Source organism: Malaclemys terrapin, chromosome 3 (assembly GCF_027887155.1).
Source record: "Malaclemys terrapin pileata isolate rMalTer1 chromosome 3, rMalTer1.hap1, whole genome shotgun sequence".
Lineage (NCBI taxonomy): Eukaryota > Metazoa > Chordata > Testudines > Emydidae > Malaclemys > Malaclemys terrapin.
Genome location: NC_071507.1, coordinates 43,589,695 through 43,615,165, shown reverse-complemented (window position 1 = coordinate 43,615,165; position 25,471 = coordinate 43,589,695). Strand labels below are relative to the sequence as shown.

Sequence of the window (25,471 nt, the reverse complement as noted above, 5' to 3'; positions counted from 1 at the left end):
TAAAGTCTTTATTTTTCTTGTAACCATTTCTGACTTATGTCTCTTAGATTGTAAATGAGTACAAATAATCTCTTTGTAGTTAATAAACTTGTTTTATTGTTTTATCTAATCCAGTGTGTTTAAAATTGAAGTGTCTGGGAAACTCCATTTGTGGTGACAAGTTGTGTGCATGTTGTTCTTTTTTAAAGAAATAAAGGCTATAATAAAAAAGTGTAGTCCAGGAGAGGGCTGGGCAGTTCAAGGCATACATGTCCAGGGGAAAATCTAAGACTGGGGGTGTGTTTGGGGGGTCACTCTGCAGTATACCCAAGGCAGGTGAGAGCCAGAGTGTAACTCGCATGTGGCTGGCAGGTTACAGTTGCACATAGACACTCAGGCTGTGGCTTGCAGGCTGGAAGGCTGTTTGTGAGCATCCCAGGTGGGAGCTACTACAGCAAGTCATTGTAAGACACCCAAGATTGCAGGACAGGGGTGACACAGCTGCTCAACAAGCTGGATTGTATGCTGGCATGTCACAGTTGCTTATCATTTGTTTTATTTCTAAGTAATCTCTGCCACCATTCCCAGAATTTCCTAATTCTGTCTCTCAAAGGCCTCAATAACAAAGGGCAAATAACTGTTTAACTACTGTATTTCGCTGGTATAGCTGAAACAAGGTTTGACCAGCCACTCTGGATGGTACTAGACTGTATATAATACCTCATTATAATAAAACATAATGTTAGAATTCAGAGAAGAATGTATTAAATTTAGTAATTCATTCAACTTTGGGGTTCTGAGGCTTAGAACAACTTTCTGAGGTCAGAAGGGAAGCAGAGTGTACTTTTTGTTTTATGCTGTTGATTTTTATGGCTGAAAATTTGCATAAGTTATTGAGTGTATTTACAGGATCCTGATAATAAAAAATACACAATACTGCTTTGTTTTCAGTGTTTCCAATCACAACTCTTTTTTGTTGTTGTAAGTCTTGAAATGTTTGTCTTTAAACACCAACTACTGAATTTGTGTGACTGCATGAGAAATTCACTTAGCTTTAAGTGTCTTAGCCCTCATGTTTGCAGAGAAAAGCATGACAGCATGACCTGAATGCACTCTAGAGGTTCAAAATCCAGGAAGCAGATAAATTGAACCCCAAATTTATTAAAAGTATCTCATAACTCAAGCCAATCACATGATTTTGTGGCCTAACTCATGATTTTTGAATGTTTTTGGGGGTGGCAGCATGTCGCCCTTCCAAAACAGAGAGCCTTCCCCTGAAGGAAGCAGGAGCTTCGAAGATCCTCCTACCCTAGAACTATTTATTGTGGGCTCTGTAACTTTATTTGTGGACTTAGCATGGCAATGTTTGTGATTTGGGTGAGACTGCAGTCAGGAGGGAGAAATGCACAGTATCTGGGTTCCTCTCTGCATGTCTTGTAGTGGCTTCTGGTAGGAAACTTCCCTCATCATCTCCCCCTCTCTTACCTCACCCCCCAAAGGGGGGTGGGTGGGGGTGTGTCGGTTTAAAAATGATAAACTTAGATGTTTCCTCAGGACTGAAAGGCATCCAAATGCCTATAAAATTATTTAGTTTGACTCTAATAGCAGGCTGCCAATGTAGCAGAGCAACTAGCGCTATGTTCCCCCCCCCCCCCCCCATCAACAAAAATGTTACCGATGAAAAGTGCCGGTGTGGACTGTGCTTTGTCGGTAGCAGGTGCGCTCCTGCCAACAAAGTTACTGTCCCTCATTGGGGTGGTTTTACTTTTGTCAACATGAGAGTTCTCTCCTGCCGACAAAAGAGCGGCTAAACTGTGTGCCTTACAGTGGCAAGGCTGTAGTGGCACAGCTGTGCCGCTGTAAGCTGTGCAGTGTAGACATGGCCTAATACTGTAGTGAGAAAGCAGGAGTAGAAAATTAAACAAATTTTCAGTTAAAAATAAAAGCAAATATGCAAATGAGTTCATGCATATTGGTTAATGGTGCTATGCCTTAATTCACATAGTTGATCCCTTGCAAACAATGTCTAGATTTCTGAATCTCTTCTCTGAAGAGATATGCCAAAGAGTATAAAATGAATAAACAATCTTTATGCTGGTATGAATTCACTACACGTGAATAGATGGGGTATTTCTCAAAGCTGTTTAATTCTCTCTCTCTCTCTCTCTCTCTCTCTCTCCCCAAATGTGTTTAATCATGATTTTATAAAGTTGCAAAGTGTTCTTAGAAATATCAGCTGCTACTCTGGTCGCAGAAATGGAGAGCAAAGCACAATATTTCAGCCATAAATTTGGAAAAAGTGATTTTTTTTTTTGTTTTTGTTTGTTTTTTTTTTTATTGCTCTCATGCTAATGGCTCTAAACAGAGTTGTTCATAGAAAGCTCAGTAATCTGCAGGATTTTGAGAAAATGTGGTCTAATTTTGGACGGTGCTTATGAAAGTGCTATTACTGATGCTAAGGACATGGATGAATATTGACCCTTTTTGCCTTATGAATCTTAGATTTGCTTCTCCCTTTCTTATACTTAATTCTTTTCTTACTGGCATGCTGTCTTTGAAGCTTCATTCTTTCTCTTGAGGATCACTTCCCTACAGTTGTACGTACTAGTTGTTCTTGCAAACTCTGATCCAAAACTGTGAGATCCAAAATCTGAATTTGGAGCTCTGGGGTCCTGTACCTGGGGGCTCAACTACCCTTCCACTCCTTGATATGGCCCTTCCAGGCCAGAATTGAGGCAGCTGTAGGTAAAGCTTTTTCCACTTCTAACCATGTTGTTTGTGTGTATCTTTTGTGGGTAGAAGATTTCAATATCCAAAAGTCTTAATCTGGCAAGTTTCATCAGCACTAAATTCACCATGAGTTTAAAATTGCTATCTGTAAATTAGTATAATGAAATCTCATTTAACTGAAACAGGGCCAGGTCCCCACTTATTGCTGACATAATTAGGTTTCAGATAATAATGGCATAATGCTGGGGAGAAGGAGCAGCAGAGAGGCCTTAAAAGCTGCCTGAAGCTCAGTGCTTATGGGTAAGGCTATGATTTTATCACTGAGCTTGTGGAAGTCCTGGAATCCATAACTTCTGAAGATCTCCATGACTTTAGCCCACAGGTGGTGGGGGTATCCTGCAGTTCGCAGGCCACCCCGGGCGGCAGGCGGGGACCCCTGGGAAGTGAGGGTCCCCGGAGCTCCCAGCCATGCCCCCGCAACAGCCTAGTGGCGCCCCATTTTGTGATGGATATTTTTAGTAAAAGTCAGGGACAGGTCATTGGTTTCCGTGACTTTTATCAATGAAAAAAATTTTAGCCTTATGGATTTAGGGGCTTGATCCGGCCTCCATTCAAATAAGTAGGAAAATTTCCCATAGACTTGAATGGTGCAGGATCAAGCCCTTGGAACAGAGTTTCTGGTCACCTTCTCCCATCCCCTTTGTCCCAGGTATGTACGCCTTCGGGAATCTCTCTCCTAATCTGACTGTTCATAAGCAGGGGAGCCAGCCAGATGGCTTTGGAGTCTATGCTTGAGGTTGGTGAAACCCTATGCACAGATTTCAAAACTTGACGGTACTCTGTAACCTGAAGGTGGCAGGTATGTCCTTAAAATATCTGGATAATTGAGGTTACTCTGCATACTTATAACTTTAAAAAAAAAAAAAAAAAAAAAAAAAAAAAACCTACTCCAGTATCTTTTGCTGTTCATTCTTGCGAGTCATTCAGTTCCGTGGGCCATAGTTTTCGCATCCCTGCTTTAGGACTGTGGTTCTCAAACTTTAACAACCCAAGGACCCCCATTTTGATTTATAATTTTTTCCGGACCCCCAGACCCACCCGCTCAGGCCCCGTCCCACCTCTTCCTGCCTCTGCTCCCTCCCTGCCCCTTTTCTTCCCCGCCTCTTTTTGCCACCTCCCCTGAGCACGGCCCCTCCCCACTCCAGGCCCTCCCTCTCTCCCTCCTAGTGCCTTAAGCATGCCGCTGAACAGCTGTTCCCCCTGTGTTCAGATAGCACTGGGAGGGAGGGGGGGAGTTGAGCAGCAGGGCCAGTGGCCCTGGACATGATTCAGCCCCCTCCCCCGAGCGCTCCCTCCCAGCGCTCCTGGGGGGAGAGAGTGAGAAGAGATGCATCTTACACTGTAGAGTACATGTACAGTGATAACACTGCCATAAGCCACTTCAGATTCTATGTGCATTGTCCTAGTTCTTAATTCCCACTGAAATAGAACTGTTCAAATACAGTGAAGTATTTGGAACATTAAGTACATGAGACGTTCCAAGTATGTTCCTGTTTTTGTTGGGATTAGGTATTCGTATACTTTTTCCTAGGCAAAAAAGAACATTTCCCCAAAATTCCCATTCTCTTCAATAGAGAAAAGCCAGGTTCCCTGTACCATCTCACCTCCCTCAGATTTCTTCAGGGTATGGCAAGTCACAGACTCAAAGGCCATAGTCAGCAGATATTGTTCAGATGGTTGCACAAAATTTCTTTCTCTTTTTTGTCTAATGGTGTACATCATTCTTGATGTTCTTCAAATTCTTGCTTCCCAGAACTAGCTGTCTTTCTGATAGCACCGAGGAAAGGAGACTGGCTATATGGTCATAGGTTTACTAGTAGTTGACATTGCAGGAGATTGCTCTGAAGTCTTTGGCCTGTAGCTTTGTATAGGTAGTGAAACTCGAATTGTGAAACGTGGCAGGTGGAAGTCCAAGTATACAAAAATATGTAGTAAACTAAAAGATTGTCCAAAGGCAGGAGGAAAAACTGAGACCGCTTTTTAGCTTTGTCGTCATCTTGTTTAATAACCAGATAAATCAGCACTGAAGAAATCCAGGCATTTGAAAAGTAAAACTTTTTTTCTTTTGAAACAAGAATAACGGACAGTTACGCATGCAGATAAAATAAGCTTGATGTGTACAGGTGGGTGGTTCTCTTCCTTTTAATTATGTCAGTTGAGTTTAATTGCCAGAGGCAGCTGGCATATTGGTAAAGGTATACAAGTTTCCTGCTCCCTCTTGTTATCTGTCCCTCATTGTGCTGAACTGGTATTTGCAGAAACATGACTTATTTCTGGAGCTGCTAAATTCAGAATCACTGTGATATGCCATGTGCCTTGGCAATGGGAGGAAATTAGGACAGAAGCATTTGCTGCTGTTCAGGAGCCCCAAGTGACACATGTTTGTCACTGAACTGTTGCCTTTCCATGGTGAAGAACTGCAGTGTCCCCTTGTTTTGCTGCCACACACCTGGTGATTGAGCTGTGTTATTCCACTTGCAGAAGTGAATGCAATCCCACAAACATCCCTTAAAGAAAAATGTACTCATTTTCCTTGTCCGAACAGTCTGAAAGTTTACAAGGGCGGGAGTGCCTGCCATGATAGGACTATGTATGTATTTACACTGAAGTTTAAAGGGACACACCATGAACTTGAAATTAGACTTTTTAAAAAAAGTTAGAAGTAGCATCAGTACCACACCTGCCTCATTGATTGGTGTCCCTGCCAGTTTTATGGGGGTTTACCATTATATTTTCCTTTGGAAAAAAAAAAATTGCAAAAACAAACTCACCTGGTGCTGCATGCAAGACTCATGTGAACAACTGTGGAGTCTGTCTAAAGTATAGCCAATTGGTTGACTGTCCTTGTAATTCAATAATAAAAATATTTTTGAAACCAGATAACCAAGCTTAGCCAATTTATTGTCTAAAGATCTAGTAGTATAATATGAAAAGGGGGCATACATACCACTCCTCCCAGAAAGTACTTCTCATGCAGTGTGTGGTTCAGCTTGCACGGAAGGTCTGCTCCTCTATAGGCATTCAGAACGAGCCATATTCATGCATTTCCCAAAAATAAACAAATAAATCTTGCAACTTTTTGAATCATGGAAATGACTGCAGTTTCAAAAATTGACATTTGGCAAGGAAATGGCCCTTGTTGGGCAGTCCCCTTTTTGAGCAATCTGGTGAAAAAGTGGTTTGACACTAAGAGTTAGGTGCCTGTGAAAAATGCACTTTACATATGCATAATGTATTTTTGGGGGGAGGGAGCGGGGCCAGACTTCGGAAGCACAGCTTATGCATTGGTAAATTGTCGATTTAGCTGCATAGTGAAAGCATACTGAAATTATGCTTTCATAAAGGATCACATACTATGGTATTTCTCATGTGAAACTTAAAATCATCATATTTTCCCTATAACCTCAGATATATGGATAGTCTCTCTCCGTACTGTGTGTTAGTTTGTCTATATAGGTACATGATAGATGAACTGTAAACGGATTCTGGGTTCTGGTAATCTGCTCCAAGTAGGATTCAGCTTATAACTTTTAAGGATTAATTCAGGGAAAGACAAAAAGAGAGGGGGGGGGGGGAAAGAATATGAATTTGCAAATGGTCAAGGAGCCAGTTAGGGATAAGTAGAATCTTCCACGTGTGTGTTAAGCAAATAGAGGAAGATTTGTTGCTTCTCTCACTATGGACAGAGGGCAGGAGGATGTTACATGGTACCAGAAATCTTTCTCCTAATGTCAGTTGTCTGATTAGTTGAGTTGGGGTCCAGATGTAGAATTTAACTTTTTTGGATGTAAGACTCAATTCAACACTATATTGTAGCTGTCAGATATGGCCAAAAGCTCTGCAAGTCTCCTGAATTCTGAGTGCAGTGCTATCTGGATTTCTGAGGATTCACAGATTCCAAGACCAGAAGGACCATTATGGTGATTTATTCTGACCTCCTGTATAACACAGGCCATAGAACTTCCCCAAAATAATTCCTAGAGGGTATCTTTTAGAAAAACATCTAATCTTGATTTAAAAATTGACAGTGATGGAGAGTTCATCACGACCCTTGGTAATTTGTTCCAATAGTTAATATCCTTCACTATTTAAAAAATGTACACCTTATTTCCACTCTGAATTTGTCTAGCTTCGACTTACAGCCACTGGATCATGTTCTACCTTTCTTTGCTGGATTGAAGAGCCCATTATCAAATATTTGTTCCCCATATAGGCTTTTGACTGCAATCAAGTAAAATTGAGCTCCTTGAGTCTATCTCTGTAAGACATGTTTTCTAATCCTTTAATCGTTTTCAAGACTGTACCAAAACCCTCTCCAATTTATCAACATAATTCTTGAATTGTTGGCACCAGAATTAGATACAGTATTACAGCAGCAGTCACACCAGTGCCAAATACAGAGGTAATATAATCTCTGTACCCTGACTCTAGATTCCCCTGTTTATACATCTAAGGATCACGTTAGCCCTTTTGGTGACAGCATTGCACTTGAAAGCTCATGTCCAGCTGATTATTCACCACGACCCCCAAATCTTTTCAAGGTCACTGCTTCCAGGGATTGAGTTCCCCATCCTGTAAGTATGGCCTGCATTCTTTCTTCCTAGATGTATATATTTACATTTAACCATATTAAAATGCATATTGTTTGCATACTGACTGCTTATCAAGCAGTCAGGATGACTTTATATCGGTGACCTTTCGTCTTCATTATTTACCACTCCCCCAATTTTTGTGTCCTCTGCAAACTATCAGTGATTTTTGTTTCCTTCAAAGTCATTGATAAAGTGTTAAATAGCATACGGCCAAGAGCCAATCTTTGCTGACCCCCACTAGAATCACACCTGTTTGATGATTCTCTATTGAAAATTACATTTTGAGATCTGTCACTTAGCCAGCTTTTTATCCATTTCATGTGAGCCATGTTAATTTTACATCATTCCTGTTTTTTAAATCAAAATGTCATACGGTACCAAGTCAAATGCCTTATAGAAGTCGAAGTACATTACATCAACATTATGACCTTTAATAAATTTGTTAGTCTCTAAGGTGCCACAAGTACTCCTGTTCTTCTTTTTGCGGATACAGACTAACACGGCTGCTACTCTGAAACCTGTCATTATGACCTTTATCAACCAAAGGAGGAGAAAATAAACTTCAAAAGGTGTCCTTTTGGTAGGGCTTGTAAATCCATGTTATGCACCGAGTACTGCTTCCTGCCTGTCTTCAGCGGGTATTGTGTTGCTGTGCTTAGTTCAATTACTATACAGATGATGGATGGGGGAGAGTAATAAGAGTGCAGTTTACTGAGACACCTGTGTGGTGAGCCCTTTTCTGACTGGCTGAGAGAGCAGTTGCTGATGGCAGTCATGGAATGCTGTACTGAAGGTATGGTGTTAACTTCTGTAGGACAGAGTGATAGAGGTGAACTCTAATGTGTCTCTCTCTCTCTCTCTTTCGTGGTGATGTCAAAAACTGGTATGTTGTCAGCCAAGTAAGAACCTCCATGAGGTAGTGAATAAAGCTGCAAAAAAATCCCCCACCAAACAAAAAACACTTTTATCCAGCATTTTCCTTCTGAACGTAATAGAACTTCTTTACTGCCTTCCCTCTCTGTGTGGTTCTTGCATCTAAGTGTCCGGGCTTACAGCTGAGGTGGGATTCTACTCACTCAAGTCTTTCATTGCTCAGGCAACAGGCTTGTGTGTGTTGTGTTTAAAGGTCTCTCATTTGAGCAAAGTGGTTTTTTTTTTTTTTTTTTTTTACCAAAATTTCATCATTTCTGTGCTCCTGTAGGAGGTTGTCTCTTTCATTTCTAAGTTTAGTCATATTGTGACCATCAAGTCAAGAATGTTGATGTCTGCCTTCTGACCTGTTCTGGTAGTTTTGCTTGTTCTTGTAAATTTTGAATAGCACAGCTGCTGATTAACGTCCTGTCACCACTCTTGCCACACACATTTTTGGTCTCAGCTATACTAAATAATGACTAATTTTTCCTGTTCTTTGAGCAACTCCATTCTCTGAACCCACAGTTCTTCTTCGAGTGCTTGCTCATATCCATTCCATTAGGTGTGCGCGCGCCGCGTGCACGATCGTCGGAAGATTTTTACCCTAGCAACACCGGCGGGTCGGCTGTGGAGCCCCCTAGAGTGGCGCCTTCATGGCGCTGAATATATACCCCAGCCGACCCGGCGCCCCCTCAGTTCCTTCTTACCGCCCCTGACGGTCGTTGGAACTGTGGAGCGCGGCATAGCTGTCCTCCACTCTCCCTAGCTTACTTAGTCATTCAAAGTTATAGTTATAGTTGTAGTTCTAGTGTTTATAGTTAAATAGTTTTAAAGTTGTTATAGTTGTTATTGTAGTTCAGGGGGTTAAGGGGGTCGTCTCCCCCTTTCTCCCCCGGCCGCGGGCCCGGGCTCATGCCCAACGCTCCCGGCTTCAAGCAGTGCGCCTCCTGCGCTAAGCCTATGCCAACGAGCGACCCGCACGACTCCTGTTTGAAGTGCCTGGGAGAGTCCCACCAAACAGACAAATGCAAGATCTGTAAGGCCTTCAAACCAAGAACCAAGAAGGAGCGGGACTTTCGGCTCAGGCAACTCCTAATGGAGGCGGCACTTAGCCCGGACACTCCTTCCACGGGCCAGACTCCGACGCCTAGCACTTCGGTGCGCAGTGCCCCGGCGGCACCGGCTATGACGACCACGCGAGTGGCGTCAGACAAGCCTCCCCGGCACCGGACCTCGTCGGCACCGCAAACACAGCAAGTGCCGCGGCGCCGGTCATTATCCCCAGGGCATAAAAAAGCCCATAAGACGGGGACGTCCGGGCCGAAGACGCCGGCTCCCCCAGTGCCGGGGGTAGAGCCGCGTCCGCCGGTGGAGCAACGGAAACAGGCGCCTCCAGCACCGTCGACTCCGGCGCCGAGGCCGTCGAGTCCGGTACAAATAGCGTCTCCACCGAGGCCGGCGGTGATACAGTGTCTCCCGTCGACTCCAGAGACCTTCGCGGCGGCGAGAGACTTGATAGCTCTCACGGAGCCGGCACCGCCTCAACCACCGGCACCGACTGTACCGTTGACTCGCCCGGTACAGTCAAGAGGGAAACCTGCCTTGATGCGCCCTCCATCACAAGGGCTGGAACCTCGGCGCCGATCCAGGTCCCGAAGCAGGTCCCCACGCCGCTCGCAGTCCCGGCACCGAATATCGTCTCGGCACCGGTCGTACTCGCGGCCAAGATCTTCGTCGTGGCACCGGTCTACGTCTCGGCACCGCTATGATCGTCGGCACCGATCAACGTCGAGACGTAGTTCTCGGCACCGCCACGCTCGACGCTCGACGTCGAGAGGCCGCTCCCGGCACCGGGCATACTCTAGGTCCTCGTCGAGGTCCAGATCTGACTCCCGGCACCGACGAGGTCATCGGCACCGGTCGCGGTCCCGGCACCGATCGCCGGCACCGCACAGAGATAGATCATCTCCGGACCGGCACCGTGCGGCACCGCAGACCACGGGGATCGTTTCATCTTTCGCGGCACGGCCATGGCCGTCAAGATCGGCGTCTCGCTCCTCGGAGGACCTGTCGAGATCGGCATACCCCCCTCAGGGGCAGGCCGAGGAACGAGACTTGGGCCATTGGCAGGAGAGGGCAGAGGACCACTCTCATGGACCATCTCACTGGTCGTTTTGGACCCCGTGGGCGTATCACCAGGAGCAAGGGGCTTCATTACCATCGACCTCTCGCTCGGGTCACTCGGTCAGAAGAGCCCCAGAATCCACCATCTCTCGGCCTCCGCCTGGAGGCATGGAGGCTTCTGTGTCCACACCACCCGACACCGTGGACCCAAGTGCAGGTGACGCTCCGACCCAAGACCAGGGGGACCGGGACCCCCCCTTGGATCCACTACCACCGGAGGCGTCCTCCTCCTCCTCTCCGGATGAGGCAGTGGCGGGCACTTCATGCACGGGTCCCCCTCCGATAGATCTTCGGGCTCACCAGGATCTCCTGCGCAGGATGGCCCGTAATATGGACCTGCAGACGGAGGAGATAGTGGAGGTGCACGACCCGATCGTGAATATCCTTGGATCGGATGCCCCATCGAGGGTGGCGTTACCCTTGATCCGCACGATCCAAACGAACGCGGATACGATATGGCAGACTCCTGCCTCCATTCCACCTACAGCGAGAGGGGTGGAAAGGAAATACTTTGTCCCATCTAAGGACTATGGGTACTTGTACACACACCCCCAACCGTGTTCACTGGTGGTGGAATCAGTGAATGCACGAGAGCGCCACGGCCAGCAGGCTGCAGCGCCAAAATCAAAAGAGGCTAAGCGGCTTGATCTGTTTGGCCGTAAGGTTTACTCAGCCGGAGGGCTACAACTTAGAGCGGCGAATCAACAGGCGCTACTGAGCCGCTACAATTTCAACTCCTGGAACTCTATGGGGAAGTTTAAGGAGTTGATTCCCCAAGAGTCCAGGGAAGAGTTTGGAGCCATGGTTGAGGAGGGTAAGAAGGTGGCTCGGACCTCCTTACAGGCCTCCCTGGACATAGCGGACTCGGCCGCAAGGACCCTGGCCGCAGGTATCGCTATGCGCAGGACCTCCTGGCTCCAAGTTTCGGGTTTGCCCCCTGAATTACAGCAGACCCTACAGGATTTGCCCTTTGAAGGACAGGGGCTGTTCTCGGAGAAGACGGACTCTCGATTGCAGAGCCTCAGACTCCAGGACAATCATGCGCTCCTTGGGGATGCATGTTGCGGGTCCCCAGCGCAGACCATTTAGGCCGCAGCCTCAACGTTTTTACCCCCCTCCACCTCGTCAGAGACAGGACCCTGCCAGAAGGCGAGGGCGAGGTGGTAGGAGAAGATGGGCTGGCCCTCAACCCGGTCAGAACCAAGGGCCACCAAGACCACCTTCAGGTCCTAGACAGAACTTTTGAAGGTGCGGTCGAGGACAGCGCCCCAGTCATCCCCCAGGATCCAGCTCCCTCCTTTCGGGATCGCCTCTCCCACTTCCACCGTGCTTGGTCCCTTATAACTTCGGACCGTTGGGTCCTCCGCACGGTGGAGAGGGGATACGCTATCCAGTTTTCTTCTATCCCCCCCTCCCACCCCCCTTCCCCGTCCCTCTTCAGGGACCCTTCTCACGAGCAACTTCTTACACAGGAGGTTTCTACGCTCCTTGCCATGGGGGCCATCGAGGAGGTTCCGATAGAGTTAAGGGGCAGGGGATTTTATTCCCGTTACTTCCTGATCCCCAAGTCCAAGGGAGGTCTGCGGCCCATCTTGGACTTGCGCGGACTCAACAAATTCGTAGTAAAGTTGAAGTTCCGCATGGTCTCTTTGGGGGCCATTATCCCTTCCCTCGATCCTGGAGACTGGTTCGCCGCCCTCGACATGAAAGACGCATACTTTCATATTGCAATTTACCCACCTCACAGACGCTTCCTGCGATTCGTGGTAAACACGGTGCACTACCAATTTACAGTCCTTCCCTTCGGCCTATCCTCGGCCCCAAGAGTGTTCACGAAATGTATGGCTGTCGTGGCAGCGTACCTTCGTCGGCAAGGAATACAGGTGTTCCCGTACCTAGACGACTGGCTGGTACGCGGTCGCACCAAGGAGCAAGTTCAAGCTCACGTCCACAGAATAGTGCACATATTCAACGAGTTGGGCATCCTACTCAACAAGGACAAATCCACTCTAGAACCTACCCAGAGAATAGAATTCATCGGCGCAGTTCTAGACTCCGGGCGTGCACAAGCCATCCTGCCAGACAACCGCTTTGGCACCATCACGAACCTCATTCAAGGGCTCAAGGCCTTCCCAACTACCACGGTGAGGTCGTGCCTTACCCTGCTGGGTCACATGGCTTCCTGCACGTACGTAACCAGGCATGCCAGACTTCGGCTTCGCCCACTTCAAACCTGGGTGTCATCAATATACCGTCCACATCGAGACAGCCTGAACATGGTGGTCACGGTCCCGAACTCGGTCCTGGCCTCCCTCACCTGGTGGCTAGATCGCAATGTGGTCTGCGAGGGGATGCCATTTCACGCCCCACAACCCTCTCTGCACCTGGTCACAGACGCGTCATCTCTGGGTTGGGGCGCCCATCTCAACGAACACCATACCCAGGGCCTGTGGACTGCACCCCAGTTAGCCCTGCACATCAATGTTCGGGAGCTGATGGCGGTGCGCCTGGCGTGCCAGGCATTCCTCAATCTCCTACGTGGCCGCTGTGTGTTAGTTCTCATCGACAACACCACGGCCATGTTCTACATCAACAAGCAAGGAGGAGCACGTTCGTCAATTCTATGCCAAGAGGCCATTCGCCTGTGGGACTTCTGCATCGCCCACTCAATCCATCTCACGGCATCGTTCCTCCCTGGAGTCCAGAACACTCTAGCGGACCGACTCAGCAGGTCCTTCCAAACGCACGAGTGGTCTATCCGTCCGGACATTATACATTCCATCTTCCAGAGGTGGGGGTTTCCCCAGATAGACCTGTTTGCATCTCGAGACAACAGGAAGTGCCACGTGTTCTGCTCCCTACAAGGTCGAGCTCCGGGCTCCCTCTCGGACGCCTTTCTGCTTCCCTGGAAAGACCACCTGTTTTATGCCTTCCCTCCGTTTCCTCTGGTCCACAAGGTACTGCTCAAACTGTGCAGAGACCAGGCACAGGTAATTCTGATCGCTCCTGCATGGCCAAGACAACATTGGTACACCACACTGTTGGAACTCTCGGTTCAGACACCGATCCCGCTTCCGTTGGATCCGGATCTCATCTCTCAGGACCACGGCCGGTTGCGTCACCCCGACCTCCAATCACTCCACCTCACGGCGTGGCTGCTCCATGGTTCACCCAGGCAGAGCAGCAATGCTCGCACTCTGTCCAACAGATTCTGCTGAGCAGTAGGAAGCCCTCAACACGCACCACGTACCTGGCCAAGTGGAAGCGGTTCTCCTGTTGGTGCGAACAACGAGCCATGTCCCCGTTGCAGGCACCCATTCCTCTCATTTTGGAATATCTCCTCTCCCTAAAACAGCAGGGGTTGGCGATATCTTCAATTAGAGTTCACCTGGCCGCTATATCGGCCTTTCACCCAGGGGAACTCGCGTCCTCGGTATTCTCTAACCCGATGGTCGTTAGATTCCTCAAGGGCTTAGACCGGATGTACCCACAACAACGTCAGCCCGTTCAGACGTGGGACCTCAACCTGGTTCTCTCCAAGCTCACAGGTCCTCCATTCGAGCCACTGGCCACCTGTTCTCTTTTGTACCTATCCTGGAAGACAGCCTTCCTTGTAGCCATCACCTCAGCAAGGCGCGTTTCTGAACTCAGGGCGCTTACATCCGAGCCCCCTTATACAGTTTTCCATAAGGATAAAGTGCAGCTTCGTCCACATCCTGCCTTTCTCCCTAAGGTGGTTTCTCCTTTTCATATCAACCAGGACATCTTTCTCCCGGTCTTTCATCCCAAACCACATGCCACTCGCCAGGATCAACGTTTGCATTCCCTGGACGTACGAAGGGCCCTGGCCTTCTATATTGACCGCACAAAGCACTTTAGAAAGACGACGCAACTCTTCGTTGCAGTGGCCGACCGAATGAAAGGCTCACCGGTCTCCTCACAACGCCTATCCTCCTGGATTACGTCTTGCATCCGGACTTGCTATGACCTGGCAGGTGTCTCAGCACCGCACCTCACCGCTCACTCCACGAGGGCCCAGGCTTCCTCGACGGCTTTCCTGGCACAAGTTCCGATTCAGGACATTTGTAGAGCAGCGGTTTGGTCATCAGTCCACACATTTACAGCTCACTATGCACTAGTGCAGCAGTCCAGAGACGATGCTGCTTTCGGATCAGCGGTTTTGCACACAGCAATGTCTCACTCCGACCCCACCACCTAAGTTGGGCTTGGGAGTCACCTAATGGAATGGATATGAGCAAGCACTCGAAGAAGAAAAGACGGTTACTCACCGTTGTAACTGTTGTTCTTCGAGATGTGTTGCTCATATCCATTCCAAACCCGCCCCCCGTCCCCACTGTCGGAGTAGCCGGCAAGAAGGAACTGAGGGGGCGCCGGGTCGGCTGGGGTATATATTCAGCGCCATGAAGGCGCCACTCTCGTGGGCTCCACAGCCGACCCGTCGGTGTTGCTAGGGTAAAAATCTTCCGACGATCGTGCACGCGGCGCGCGCACACCTAATGGAATGGATATGAGCAACACATCTCGAAGAACAACAGTTACAACGGTGAGTAACCGTCTTTTTCTTTCCTACAAATAATTTTCTTGAGTTTGGAGAAGTTGTAGGTAAGCTTCTGTAGCTTAGGATATTAAGCATGTTAAATTGTCAGGACTTTTTTGTTTAACCAGAACAGTTTTTCTTAAGAATAAACATGGAGGTGAAACAAATGTGGAGACTAAAATGTGATGTTTTGGGCCACTTCTACATCTAATGAGGGGAGACAGCTCAACCTGAAAGATGGGTCAAAAGTTTTATAGTTGGTTTTGAGGGCCCAAATAAAGTCTGGTGATTGATATAAAAAAAAAAAAGATTTATTATATGTGTATATATGTTCTGGTAGATTTCAGTTGTTTTTACAGTGCTTGCTGATTAAAAATTACAAATTGGGTTCCTGTTTTGCTTGGGGAAATGGCATTGCTAATCTAATGATTGTCCAGTGTTATGTGCCAGTTTAAATTGGCATGCAGCATGTAGGTTTCTATTTGTAAGACTTCTAGTAGCTTTAAAAAATTGATCAGATTTAAAGCTTTACTCTTACCTTTTTTTTTTTTTTTTCTCTTTTAACAGTAGTCGAGTGGGGAGATGATGTTAAAGTAGTTTCAGAAGATGAAGCCATGATGTTGGTGAACCATCAAGCAACAGGAGATGTCTGCACGCTAATGATGTGCCTTCAGGATAAAGGCACGGTAGGCTATCACCAGGGAAATGGGTTATTCTCTGTGTATGCAGTTGTTGTTGAGGTGTATGCAACAATGAAATTGATAGGCAGTAGATTTAAAACAAAAGAGAATACTTTACACAATGCACAGTCAACCTGTTTGAACTCAATGCCAGGAGAAGTTGTAAAGGCCAAAAGTATAACAGGGTTCAAAAAATAATTAGATAAGTTAATGTAGGACAGGTCTATCACTTGCTGTTCGCCAAGATGGTCAGGGATGCAACACCATGCCCAGGGTGTCCTAAAGCCTCTGACTGCCAGTTGCTGGGACTAGACAGCAGGGGATGAATCACTTGATAATTGCCTGTTATGTTCATTCACCCGAAGCATCTACCGTTGGCCACTGTCGGAAGACTGGATACTGGACGGTATGGACCATTGGTCTGAACCAGTATGGACATGCTTAGTTTTATATATAAATCTGCCATTAATAACCCCACAACAAAACCCCACCTAACCCTGTATTAGGTTTTGGTTTTTTTATGTGACAGCCAGTAGTTTAGAGCAGATTTGAGATTTTAAATATGGACTTCTTTAGAAGTGAGTTACAAGACAAATATATGTGGCCTAATCTTGGTGAATTGTGAAGAGGCAAGTCTCCTTATAGTTAATATTGAAGCAAACAGTCAGTCATAAATGACCTTTTTTTTTTTTCTTTTTCTCTTTCATGCCAACACACACAACTTGTTACAACTTTGCCCAAAATAAACAATACATGTGAAATTTTCCAGATATGTTTTTATGCCAGGAGAGATTTTTTTTCTAAAAGCCTGAAACAAATTGGATAAGGCATTTCAGAGAGATGAGAGTACAGAAATTGAAAGTTGTCAAAATTGCTTGGCCTCATTCTAAATTAGGCTTAATATTTTGGACTTGGCAAGGACTGGTACCCTTTTAGTAGTTTTAGAAGTTTTGTTGTCATTGCAAAGTTTTCACATGCATAATGGTTAAGGCTACGTTTTAGTGACGGGTATTTTTACTAAAAGTCATGGACAGGTCACGGACAGTAAACATAAATTCATGGCTCGTGACCTGTCCGTGACTTGTACTATTTACCCATAACTAAAACTTGGGTCGGGGCCCTTGGGTGCTCGGGGGGGCAGTCTGGGGGTGTCATGGGTGCTGCGGGGGTGGCTTGGGACCCCCGCTGGTGCTGGGGAGGAAAGGGTGGGCAGCAGTGCGCGAACCCTGCCTGGCACTTGGAGGGGGGAAGCACCGGTGGCACATGGACTGGGACCCCAGCTGGTGCTGGAGGGCACAGTTGGCGGGGCTGTAAGGCTCCCTACCCAGCTCCGCGTGTCCCTGTAGCTCCTATGGGGACGGAAGGCCAGGTGAGCTCCGTGTGCTGCCCCTGCCAAGCTCCGGTTCTGCAACTCCCATTGGCCAGGAACTGCCGACAATGGGAGTTGCAGGGGCGGTGCCTGCAAGCAGGGACAGCGGGCAGAGCTCCCTGGCCACTCTGCCTAGGTCAGGAGTTGCAGGGTCATGTTGGCCGCTTCCAGGGAGCCTTCTCCCGCCTGCCCAGGTAAGGACTGCTCCGCACCCCAACCCCCCTGCCCAGCCCTGAGCCCCCTCCCACATCCAAGCTGCTGCTTGCCCAGGGGCTGCTAGTGTCACGGAAAGTCACGGAATCAGTGACTTCCATGACAGACACACAGCATTAATTATGGGCTATGTAGAGTTCATAAAAGACCATATGGCTCAGATGTTGGTGACCACAATGTGGGGTGTCCTGTGAGGAAGGAGTAATATGAGGGGTAAGCAGGAGAGAGTGCCATATATGGGTAGGCTAGGAAGAAAACAAGATGTACGTAGCAATTTCAAGAGACGACTACGCCAAATATATTGAATCCGCTGTACATTCTCCTCTGTCCCCACCACCCTAATGAAGCTTTCACATTGGAGGGAGGGAGGAGGCACGAGAAACACCTTGCAGTCTTCTCTAAAGTCTCTGCACGCTTTGTACCTTCACAGAAACTCCTGACACTGAGCCATTCTTATATTCTCTTCCCCCTTCCCCCCCTCCCCCCAATAATGTAGGGAAATTCACAAGGATTTAAATTTGATTAAGATGGAGTTAAGATTTTTTTAATATAAATCATATATGTATGTATACACACATGTGTATGTATATAAAAATATGGCTCTCAAGCAATTAAAAAATTAATTGCGCTGTTAAACAATGATAGAATAACATTTTTTAAAGTATTTTTGGATATTGATTTCAATTACATTACAGAATGCAAAGTATCCAGTGCTCACTTTATATTTATTTTTGATTACAAATATTTGCACTGTAAAAACGAGTATTTTTCAATTCTCATATTACAAGTACATTACTGCAATCTCTTTATCATGAAAGTTGAACTTAAAAATGTAGAATTATGTACAAAAATAACTTCATTCAGAAACAAAACAATGTAAAACTGTAGAGCCTTCAAGTCCATTTAGTCCTACTTTTTGTTCAGCCAATCACTCAGACAAACAAGTGTGTTCACATTTGCGGGAGATAATGCTACCTGCTTCTTATTTACAATGTCACTGAAAGTGAGAACAGGCCTTCGCATGCCACTGTTGTAGCCGGCGTAGCAAGATATTTACATGCCAGATGCGCTAAAGATTCATATGTCCTTTCATGCTTCAACCACGATTCCAGAGGACATGTCTATGCTGATGACAGGTTCTGCTCGAGAATGATCCAAAGTAGTACGGACCAATGCATGTTCATTTTCATCATTTGAGTCGCATGCCACCAGCAGATGGTTGATTTTTTTTTTTTTCCTTTTTTGTGGTTTGGATTCTGTAGTTTCCATGTCAGAGTGTTGCTCTTTTAAGACTTCTGAAAGCATGCTCCACACCTCATCCCTCTCAGATTTTGGAAGGCACTTCAGATTCTTAAATCTTCGAGTGCTGTAGCTATCTTTAGAAATTTCATATTGGTTCCTTCTTTGTGTTTTGTCAGATCTGCAGTGAAAGTGTTTTTAAAATGAACAACATGTGCTGGGTCATCATCCAAGACTGCTATAACATGAAATATATGGCAGAATGCGGGTAAAACTGAGCAGGAGATATACAGTTCTCCCCCAAGGAATTAAGTCATAAATTTAATTAACACATTTTTTTAACGACTGCCATCCGCATGGAAGCATGTCCTCTGGAATAGTGGCCGAAGCATGAAGGGGCATACAAATGTTTAGTATATCTGGCATGTAAATACCTTGCAATGCCGGCTACAAAAGTACCCTGAGAACTAAGAAGTGGGCAGCATTATCTCCTGCAAATGTGAACACACTTGTTTGTCTTAGCGATTAGCTGAACAAGAAGTAGGACTGAGTGGACTTGTAGGCTCTAAAGTTTTACATTGTTTTGTTTTTGAGTGCAGTTATGTAACACAAAAAAATCTACATTTGTAAGTTGCACTTTCACGTTAAAGTGAATGCATTACAGTACTTGTATGAGGTGAACTGAAATACTATTTCTTTTAACATTTTTAGAGTGCAAACATTTGTAATAAAAAATATGAAGTGAGCACTGTACACTTTGTATTCTATGAAATCCATATATGTGAAAATGTAGAAGAACATCCAAAAATATTTAATAAATTTCAATTGATATTTATTGTTTAACAGTGCAATTTAAAGCTGCGATTAATTGCAATTAATTTTTTGAGTTAATCGCGTGAGTTAACTGCTATTAATCGACAGTCCTAATATATAACGAGAGAGAATAAAATAATCAGTGACTTAATGGGAAAAGCTTTTCAGAGACTCTTGTCTTACTTGGACAACAACATTGTTGCCCTGGATATTCAAAGTTACGATTACATGGTATGCCTTCCTTCTCTCTCTCAGCATTAGAAAATATGGAAATGACCAATCAAGGTTTACAGAATAACTTTAACTCCACCTCTGTGTCACAGGCCAGAAAAAAGGTGAAAAACCAGACTACATCATCCACAAACAAAGCACATTTAATTGCACCAGTTACTCTGAAAATTGAGGAAGTGATCTATTTGGACTACTTTAATCTTGTTTGTACTCTGCTGTAACATTTAAACTGCATTGTACCTGTCTTTACAACAATAGAGTGAACACTTCCTGCTTTCTTTAAGACCTTTGGGGAATTTTCTAGAAATTTTACATTGCTTCACCAAAAGTGACCACATGTAGGGACGTTCATTTGGGACAGTTCCCCAGAGGCACTCTGTAAAAGTGTAAATGTTGTGTCAATATGAGACTAAGCATAGACATATAACTACAGTATCTGGTTTCAAATCTCTTAAAGATCAGACCAAGACTTACCAGTAGATAGTTTACGTTTGTGAGAAATCACTTAAGTATCCTAGATAACATATAAAGAAAACCAAAGTTACATACATCCAAATTCTTTGACTCCATAGACCTCCTATATAAATAAAATAGATTTAATGTGTTAAAGATATCCACAGGTTTCAAACTTCTTTAGGTTCCTATAAAATCTTCCATCAGACTGTCTCTATCTTCCCTATAAGGTGTGATGAGTGCACAGAATGCTACAGAACCAGAACAGAGGCAGAAATAAAGATTTTTAGAAGTTCTTCATTATTTGTTTCCATTCTTTCTGATATTTATTGTTTGTTTTTTTTTAAACCTTAAGTCTGAATTTCCAAGCTTTCTCAAGTCTGTGGGTTTTGAGGAAACTACGGCAAGCTACAATCCTTCACTCTTGGATATGCATAGGTCCAGAGCTTAAGTATTGATTTGCCTTTTTTAGTTTGCATTTTAAAAAAATGTAAAATCTTAGTATGTGTTGAAATATTGCACGATTCATATAAGTAATTATAATTATTTGGAAAATCAGTCTAGCTTATCCATAATAGAATTGCTAAATCAAATGCTTTTGAATTGCTTAAACAAGATCTCTAATCACTGTGAGAGTATAGGGTGACATTGGTAATTTCTTTTGAGCAGAAATCTGGAACCACTAGAAAGGTAAAACAAATTGATATGGCCAGAAAAAATCATTGCATAACTACTACTATTAAATTGAGCTTAGGTTTTAAATATGCCATTGAAATAGTCTTTTTTTGTTTTCTCTGGGCTTTGAGAACTTTGATACCATTGCTATTCGTGTGTTAACAAATTGGTTGTGTTCCAGAAAGGTTTTTAGGAATTGTTGTTGTTTATTATTATCAATCTAACTATTATAGTGCTTTTCATCAGTAGATCTCAAAGCACTTCACAAAGGAAGTAAATATCAGTATCCACATTTCACAGATGAGGAAACTGAGGCACAAAGGTGAAGTGACTTTTCCAAGGTCACCCAGCAGACTAGTGGCTGAGCTAGGAATAGAACCCAGGTCTTCTGAGTTCCAATCATTTGTTAAATCAAATAGATTTGGTGGTCAGTAGCCATTCACAACATTTTAAAAAAAGACCTCGAGGAGATAAATTCAGAATTCTGAACTGTCTGACTCACCGCTGAAGATCAAGTTCTGCACATAGCAAGGGGGGAATGCTGCAGTGCTCTGAAAATTCACCAGCGGATTTCTTTCTTGAGGGGCACATATCAGCAAAATGACAGTGTTTTCGAATTTATGACATACTGGAATGCTTGTTTATAAACAAAATATTCCAAAAACCCATCTATGTTAGCCTTCTCCAATGTAAATAGAAATTAACAGCTAATGAACAGTAACGCTTTCTGAAAACATTGTTCCAGATTCGCTTGTATGAATTAGGGAAACATGGGTTTCCAGTGAAGGGAATATCCCCATCAGTTGAAATTAAACTTTATTCCATATAGTATAGGGTCTGCAAAGCTTTCTCTTTAAAGACAAGTTTTACAGAGCAGGGTTTCTGCTTGTTGGTAATTGGATCCGAGGTGATCTGTTCAAGTTCACTGTCCTTTTTATGTAGTTTTGAGAATTTTATATAGTTTGAATTGGTGTCAACTGTGAAGCTTGTCGAGATTTCACCGATAGAAGTATATTATCTGTTCAGCCAAGAAGGATAGGTTAAAATGACTCAGTGGTAGTGTTACCAGAGTAGTATCCATATGTTTGGTTATACTTCCTTGTGTAAAACAAGAATCCCAGAGAGCGCTGTTTGAGAGAGTGCAGTTGGGAAGAGAGACTGCTTTTTACCTTGCACTGCAAGTTTCAAGACTTGCTTTTCCCAGCTTCTCTGTGCAGTTACAACAGCTGCTACAAGATCAAAGTCCTTCTAATCAGATTGCATGACTGATTCGAGAGCTGAGTGAGATGAAGTAAGCACTGTGGAATAGGAAGCATCTGGGCTTGTAGTTGTTTATCTTGGGGAAATACTTTGCTTCACACTTCATCCTCATTCCCTCACTTTTAAGTGGGTAGGGTAAGAAGCAAAAAGCAGTGCACCTCCTGAAACTGGATCAGAAAAAATAAATTCCTTGTGTACATGTCAGTGTGGATCCCATTCTGAGTGTGCATGTGTTTCATGCATGTGATATTGGAATCTTTTGAACATTAGTGTCTGCTGGGCCATGAGTGCTCGTGTGCCCTCCCACCTAAGGGCATAAAGGGCAGAGCAGCCATCAGGGCTGGCTCCAGGCACCAGCTTCCCAAGCAGGTGCTTGGGGCGGCCGCTCCGGAGAGGGGCGGCATGTCCAGGTATTCGGCGGCAATTCAGAGGACGGTCCCTCACTCCGCCTGGGAGTGAAGGACTTCCCGCCGAATTGCCGCCGCAGATCATGATCACGGCTGTTTGTTTGTTTGTTTTGGCTGCTTGGGGCGGCCAAAACCCTGGAGCTGGCCCTGGCAGCCATAGCTGTCCCTTGGTTCCTTCTTACAGCTGTGATCATGACACACAATGAGCAATGTCCACCACAGTCACAATGTACAGAGCTTCGTAGCTGGACGTTTCTGGCATTCTGAAAGAAGTGAAATGAGGGTTTGCCCTTCTAGGGCAGACTTACTCAGTGCACACACGAATGACGCATCATACTCCATGAAGAACTCCCCGGCCACATTCTATTCATTTGGCATCCAGGCCACAGCCCCAAATGGGCGAACCCTCTAAATATCAGGTAATCCAGGCAAAAGATACTTGCCTTCAACCATGGTCTTCTAAGTGCCCAAGAAGAAGCCATGGTTCTCTTGGAGGCAGCCATTGTCTTCCTCAGTTGCACATCAGCCTTCATCTGCTTCCAGACAACAGGCTTGATGGATGGGTCAAGATCCACGTTTAACCACTCAAGTGCCAGCCCATACCCTACTTTTGGATGCCAGTTTGACTCCTGCCGCCCACCCCCATTTAGGCTTGGACTTCTATAACTGACAGATGGGTGCTAGATGTTGTTTGCCATGGCTAAGTCTTGCAGTTTAGTCCTTTTTTTTCCACTCCCATTCCCTGTCCCTCTTCAGGGACCTTCAGCTAAGGAAGAAGTAGCTTCTGTGCTTTGCATAGGAGCTATAGAGTGGGTACCTCCTGGAGTAACAGGGAAGATGCTTCTACTGATACTTCCTAGATCTGGGATAAGATGAAGATCCCCCCCCCCCCTTTTTTTTTTTTCCTCCAGGATAAGGAAGACTGAACAAATGTATATGCCGTCTCCCATTCAGGATGGTAATACTTGCTTCCATCATGCTTTTTTTTCACGCTCAAGACAAGTTTCTTGTGTATGCATTTCTACCAATTCCTTTTTTTACCCAGAGGGATTGCAAAAATTGGACAGGATGCAGCCATTACTCATTCTGACAGCTCCATATTAGCAGACACAGTTCTGGCTAACACATTTCCTCAAGATGTCTATTGATCCTTCCATACCACTTCCAGATTTAACAAGGATACTATCACAGAATGAGGGTCAGATGTTTCAGCCAGGCCCTAGATCATGGTAGCTGACGGTGGATGTTGGCTGGTTGAGTGCTACTAATGGACTGCTTCTTAAAAGTACAAGAGAACTTCCTGAAAAGGCGAAAACTCTCCATCGTACCTCTAAATTGAAATGATTTTCAATTTGGGCAGCCCAACACAACCATGATACTTTGAAGGTCCCTTATGCCAAAAAATCCTCTACCACATTCTAGATTTAAAACATTCTGGACTTTTTAGTTCTGCCTAGTCCACCTTGCAGCAATCTCCGCAATAATAAATGGTTACCGATCAGTTAGAGAACCCCCTCTTTTATGTGCAATCTTAATATTGTCCTTACAAGCCTCCTGGAGCCCCCTTTGGACCTCTCTGAATGCTCTATATACCACTTCATTCTGAAAGTGGCCGTCTTCATTGCCATTACATCATCCAGAAGGGTCAGTGAACTCCAGCCTCTTTTTTACATACATTCCATAGAGATAAGGAGATGTGAAAACTTTACCCAAGTTTACTCCCTATATTGATTCAAACGAAAATCTGACACAATCTATTAGTTTATTCCTTTCTACACCCCCCCAAATCCCAGTTCTCTTTGAGAGAGAAGAAATTCCCCACCTTGGACCCTTGTTTCAAGAGTCTTGCTATGTTATCTCGATAGGACGTAAGTAAGGCTGCAAGTCTGTCACGCAGGTCACAGAAGTCACGGATTCTGTGATTTTCCGGGACCTCCATGACAGACTGGAGCCGGCAGGTGTGACTGAGCCCAGGGCTGCCAGAGCAGCTTGGGGCCCACACCGGCCCCTCCCCGCAACAACGGTGGCCGTTGTCCTGGGCCGTTGGGGCTGTCCCCCGTCAGTGGCGGTCCGTGCCGTGCTCCCCTCTTTCACCAGCAGGCAACCAGCAGGCAACCTGAGGCCCCTCTCCAGAGCAGCATCTGTGGGGCTCCAGGGGCACAGAACACCAAAAATTTAGTAGAGTATATAGTACAAATCACGGACAGGTCACGGGGCTGTGATTTTTTGTTGTCCATGACTTTTACTAAAAATGTCCATGACTAAATCTTAGCCTTAGACATAGGCTATGTCTACACAGCAAAAGCAGTGCGTTGGCTAGCCTATCCAAAGTAGCTTGACTCCAGCTAGCACAAGTAATGCTAACCATGAAGATATCATGGTGCAAGCTTCAGCATGGGTAGTATAAGTCCAGCATGAATCCCGAGTACATTCTCGGCTTGCTAGCCTGTACTGTAATGACTTTGTTGCTGCTGTTGCCCATGCCAGCTGGATTCATGCTAGTTCAGGTAGGCTACCCCATGCACAGTTTTTGCTGTACGGTCATAACTAAAGCCAGTGGTTTACCCAGGGATTGAAATTGGGGGTGTGGGGTGTGTGTGAGAGAGGGGTTCGAATTTACAGGGGTGTGTGTCAGGGCCGATGAGGGGTGAGACTATGAGGGTGAAGGTGGGCTGTATGGCACCATAGTAAAAACTGAAAAATGTTTCATGACTATTTTATTAGATTTAACTCATGTTTTAAAATTATCACACAAATTAAAGTTGGCTACTCAAGCCTTCTATGAAGCACTATGTCTACATCCTTTTTGGTTTCTTGTTAGAATTTTGCACAACTCAGTTAATGAACTTCTTGAATGCAATGCGTTCATCTTTGGTGGCTTCTCATGTGTCTGGTACTTCCATTCCTTCAATTGATATGCCCATTAGTTCATTTACATGATCAGGCAGAAGGCGACTTCTTTAAGAACACAAAATTCTATTCAATGATGGAAAAAGAACGCTCAATTGTAGCTGTTGTGACTGGGAGTAACAAGAGATGAATTCCTACTTCTTTCATCCACCGTGTCTTCCAGAGAAGTTTGCAGCTCCATCAAATGCACAAGCAGCCATGTGTTT

The 25,471-nt window shown here is 45.3% G+C and overlaps 1 protein-coding gene across 4 annotated transcripts in view; it reads left to right on the top strand.

Moving 5' to 3' along the window:
* LPGAT1 (lysophosphatidylglycerol acyltransferase 1) overlaps positions 1-25,471 on the top strand; it is a 189,939-nt gene that overhangs the window by 35,044 nt on the left and 129,424 nt on the right. For all 4 annotated transcript variants that reach the window (XM_054021695.1, XM_054021693.1, XM_054021694.1 and 1 more), the window contains one exon: positions 15,583-15,701. In XM_054021695.1, the coding sequence (XP_053877670.1) occupies positions 15,583-15,701 (119 nt within the window). The remainder of the gene's footprint in view (positions 1-15,582; positions 15,702-25,471) is intronic.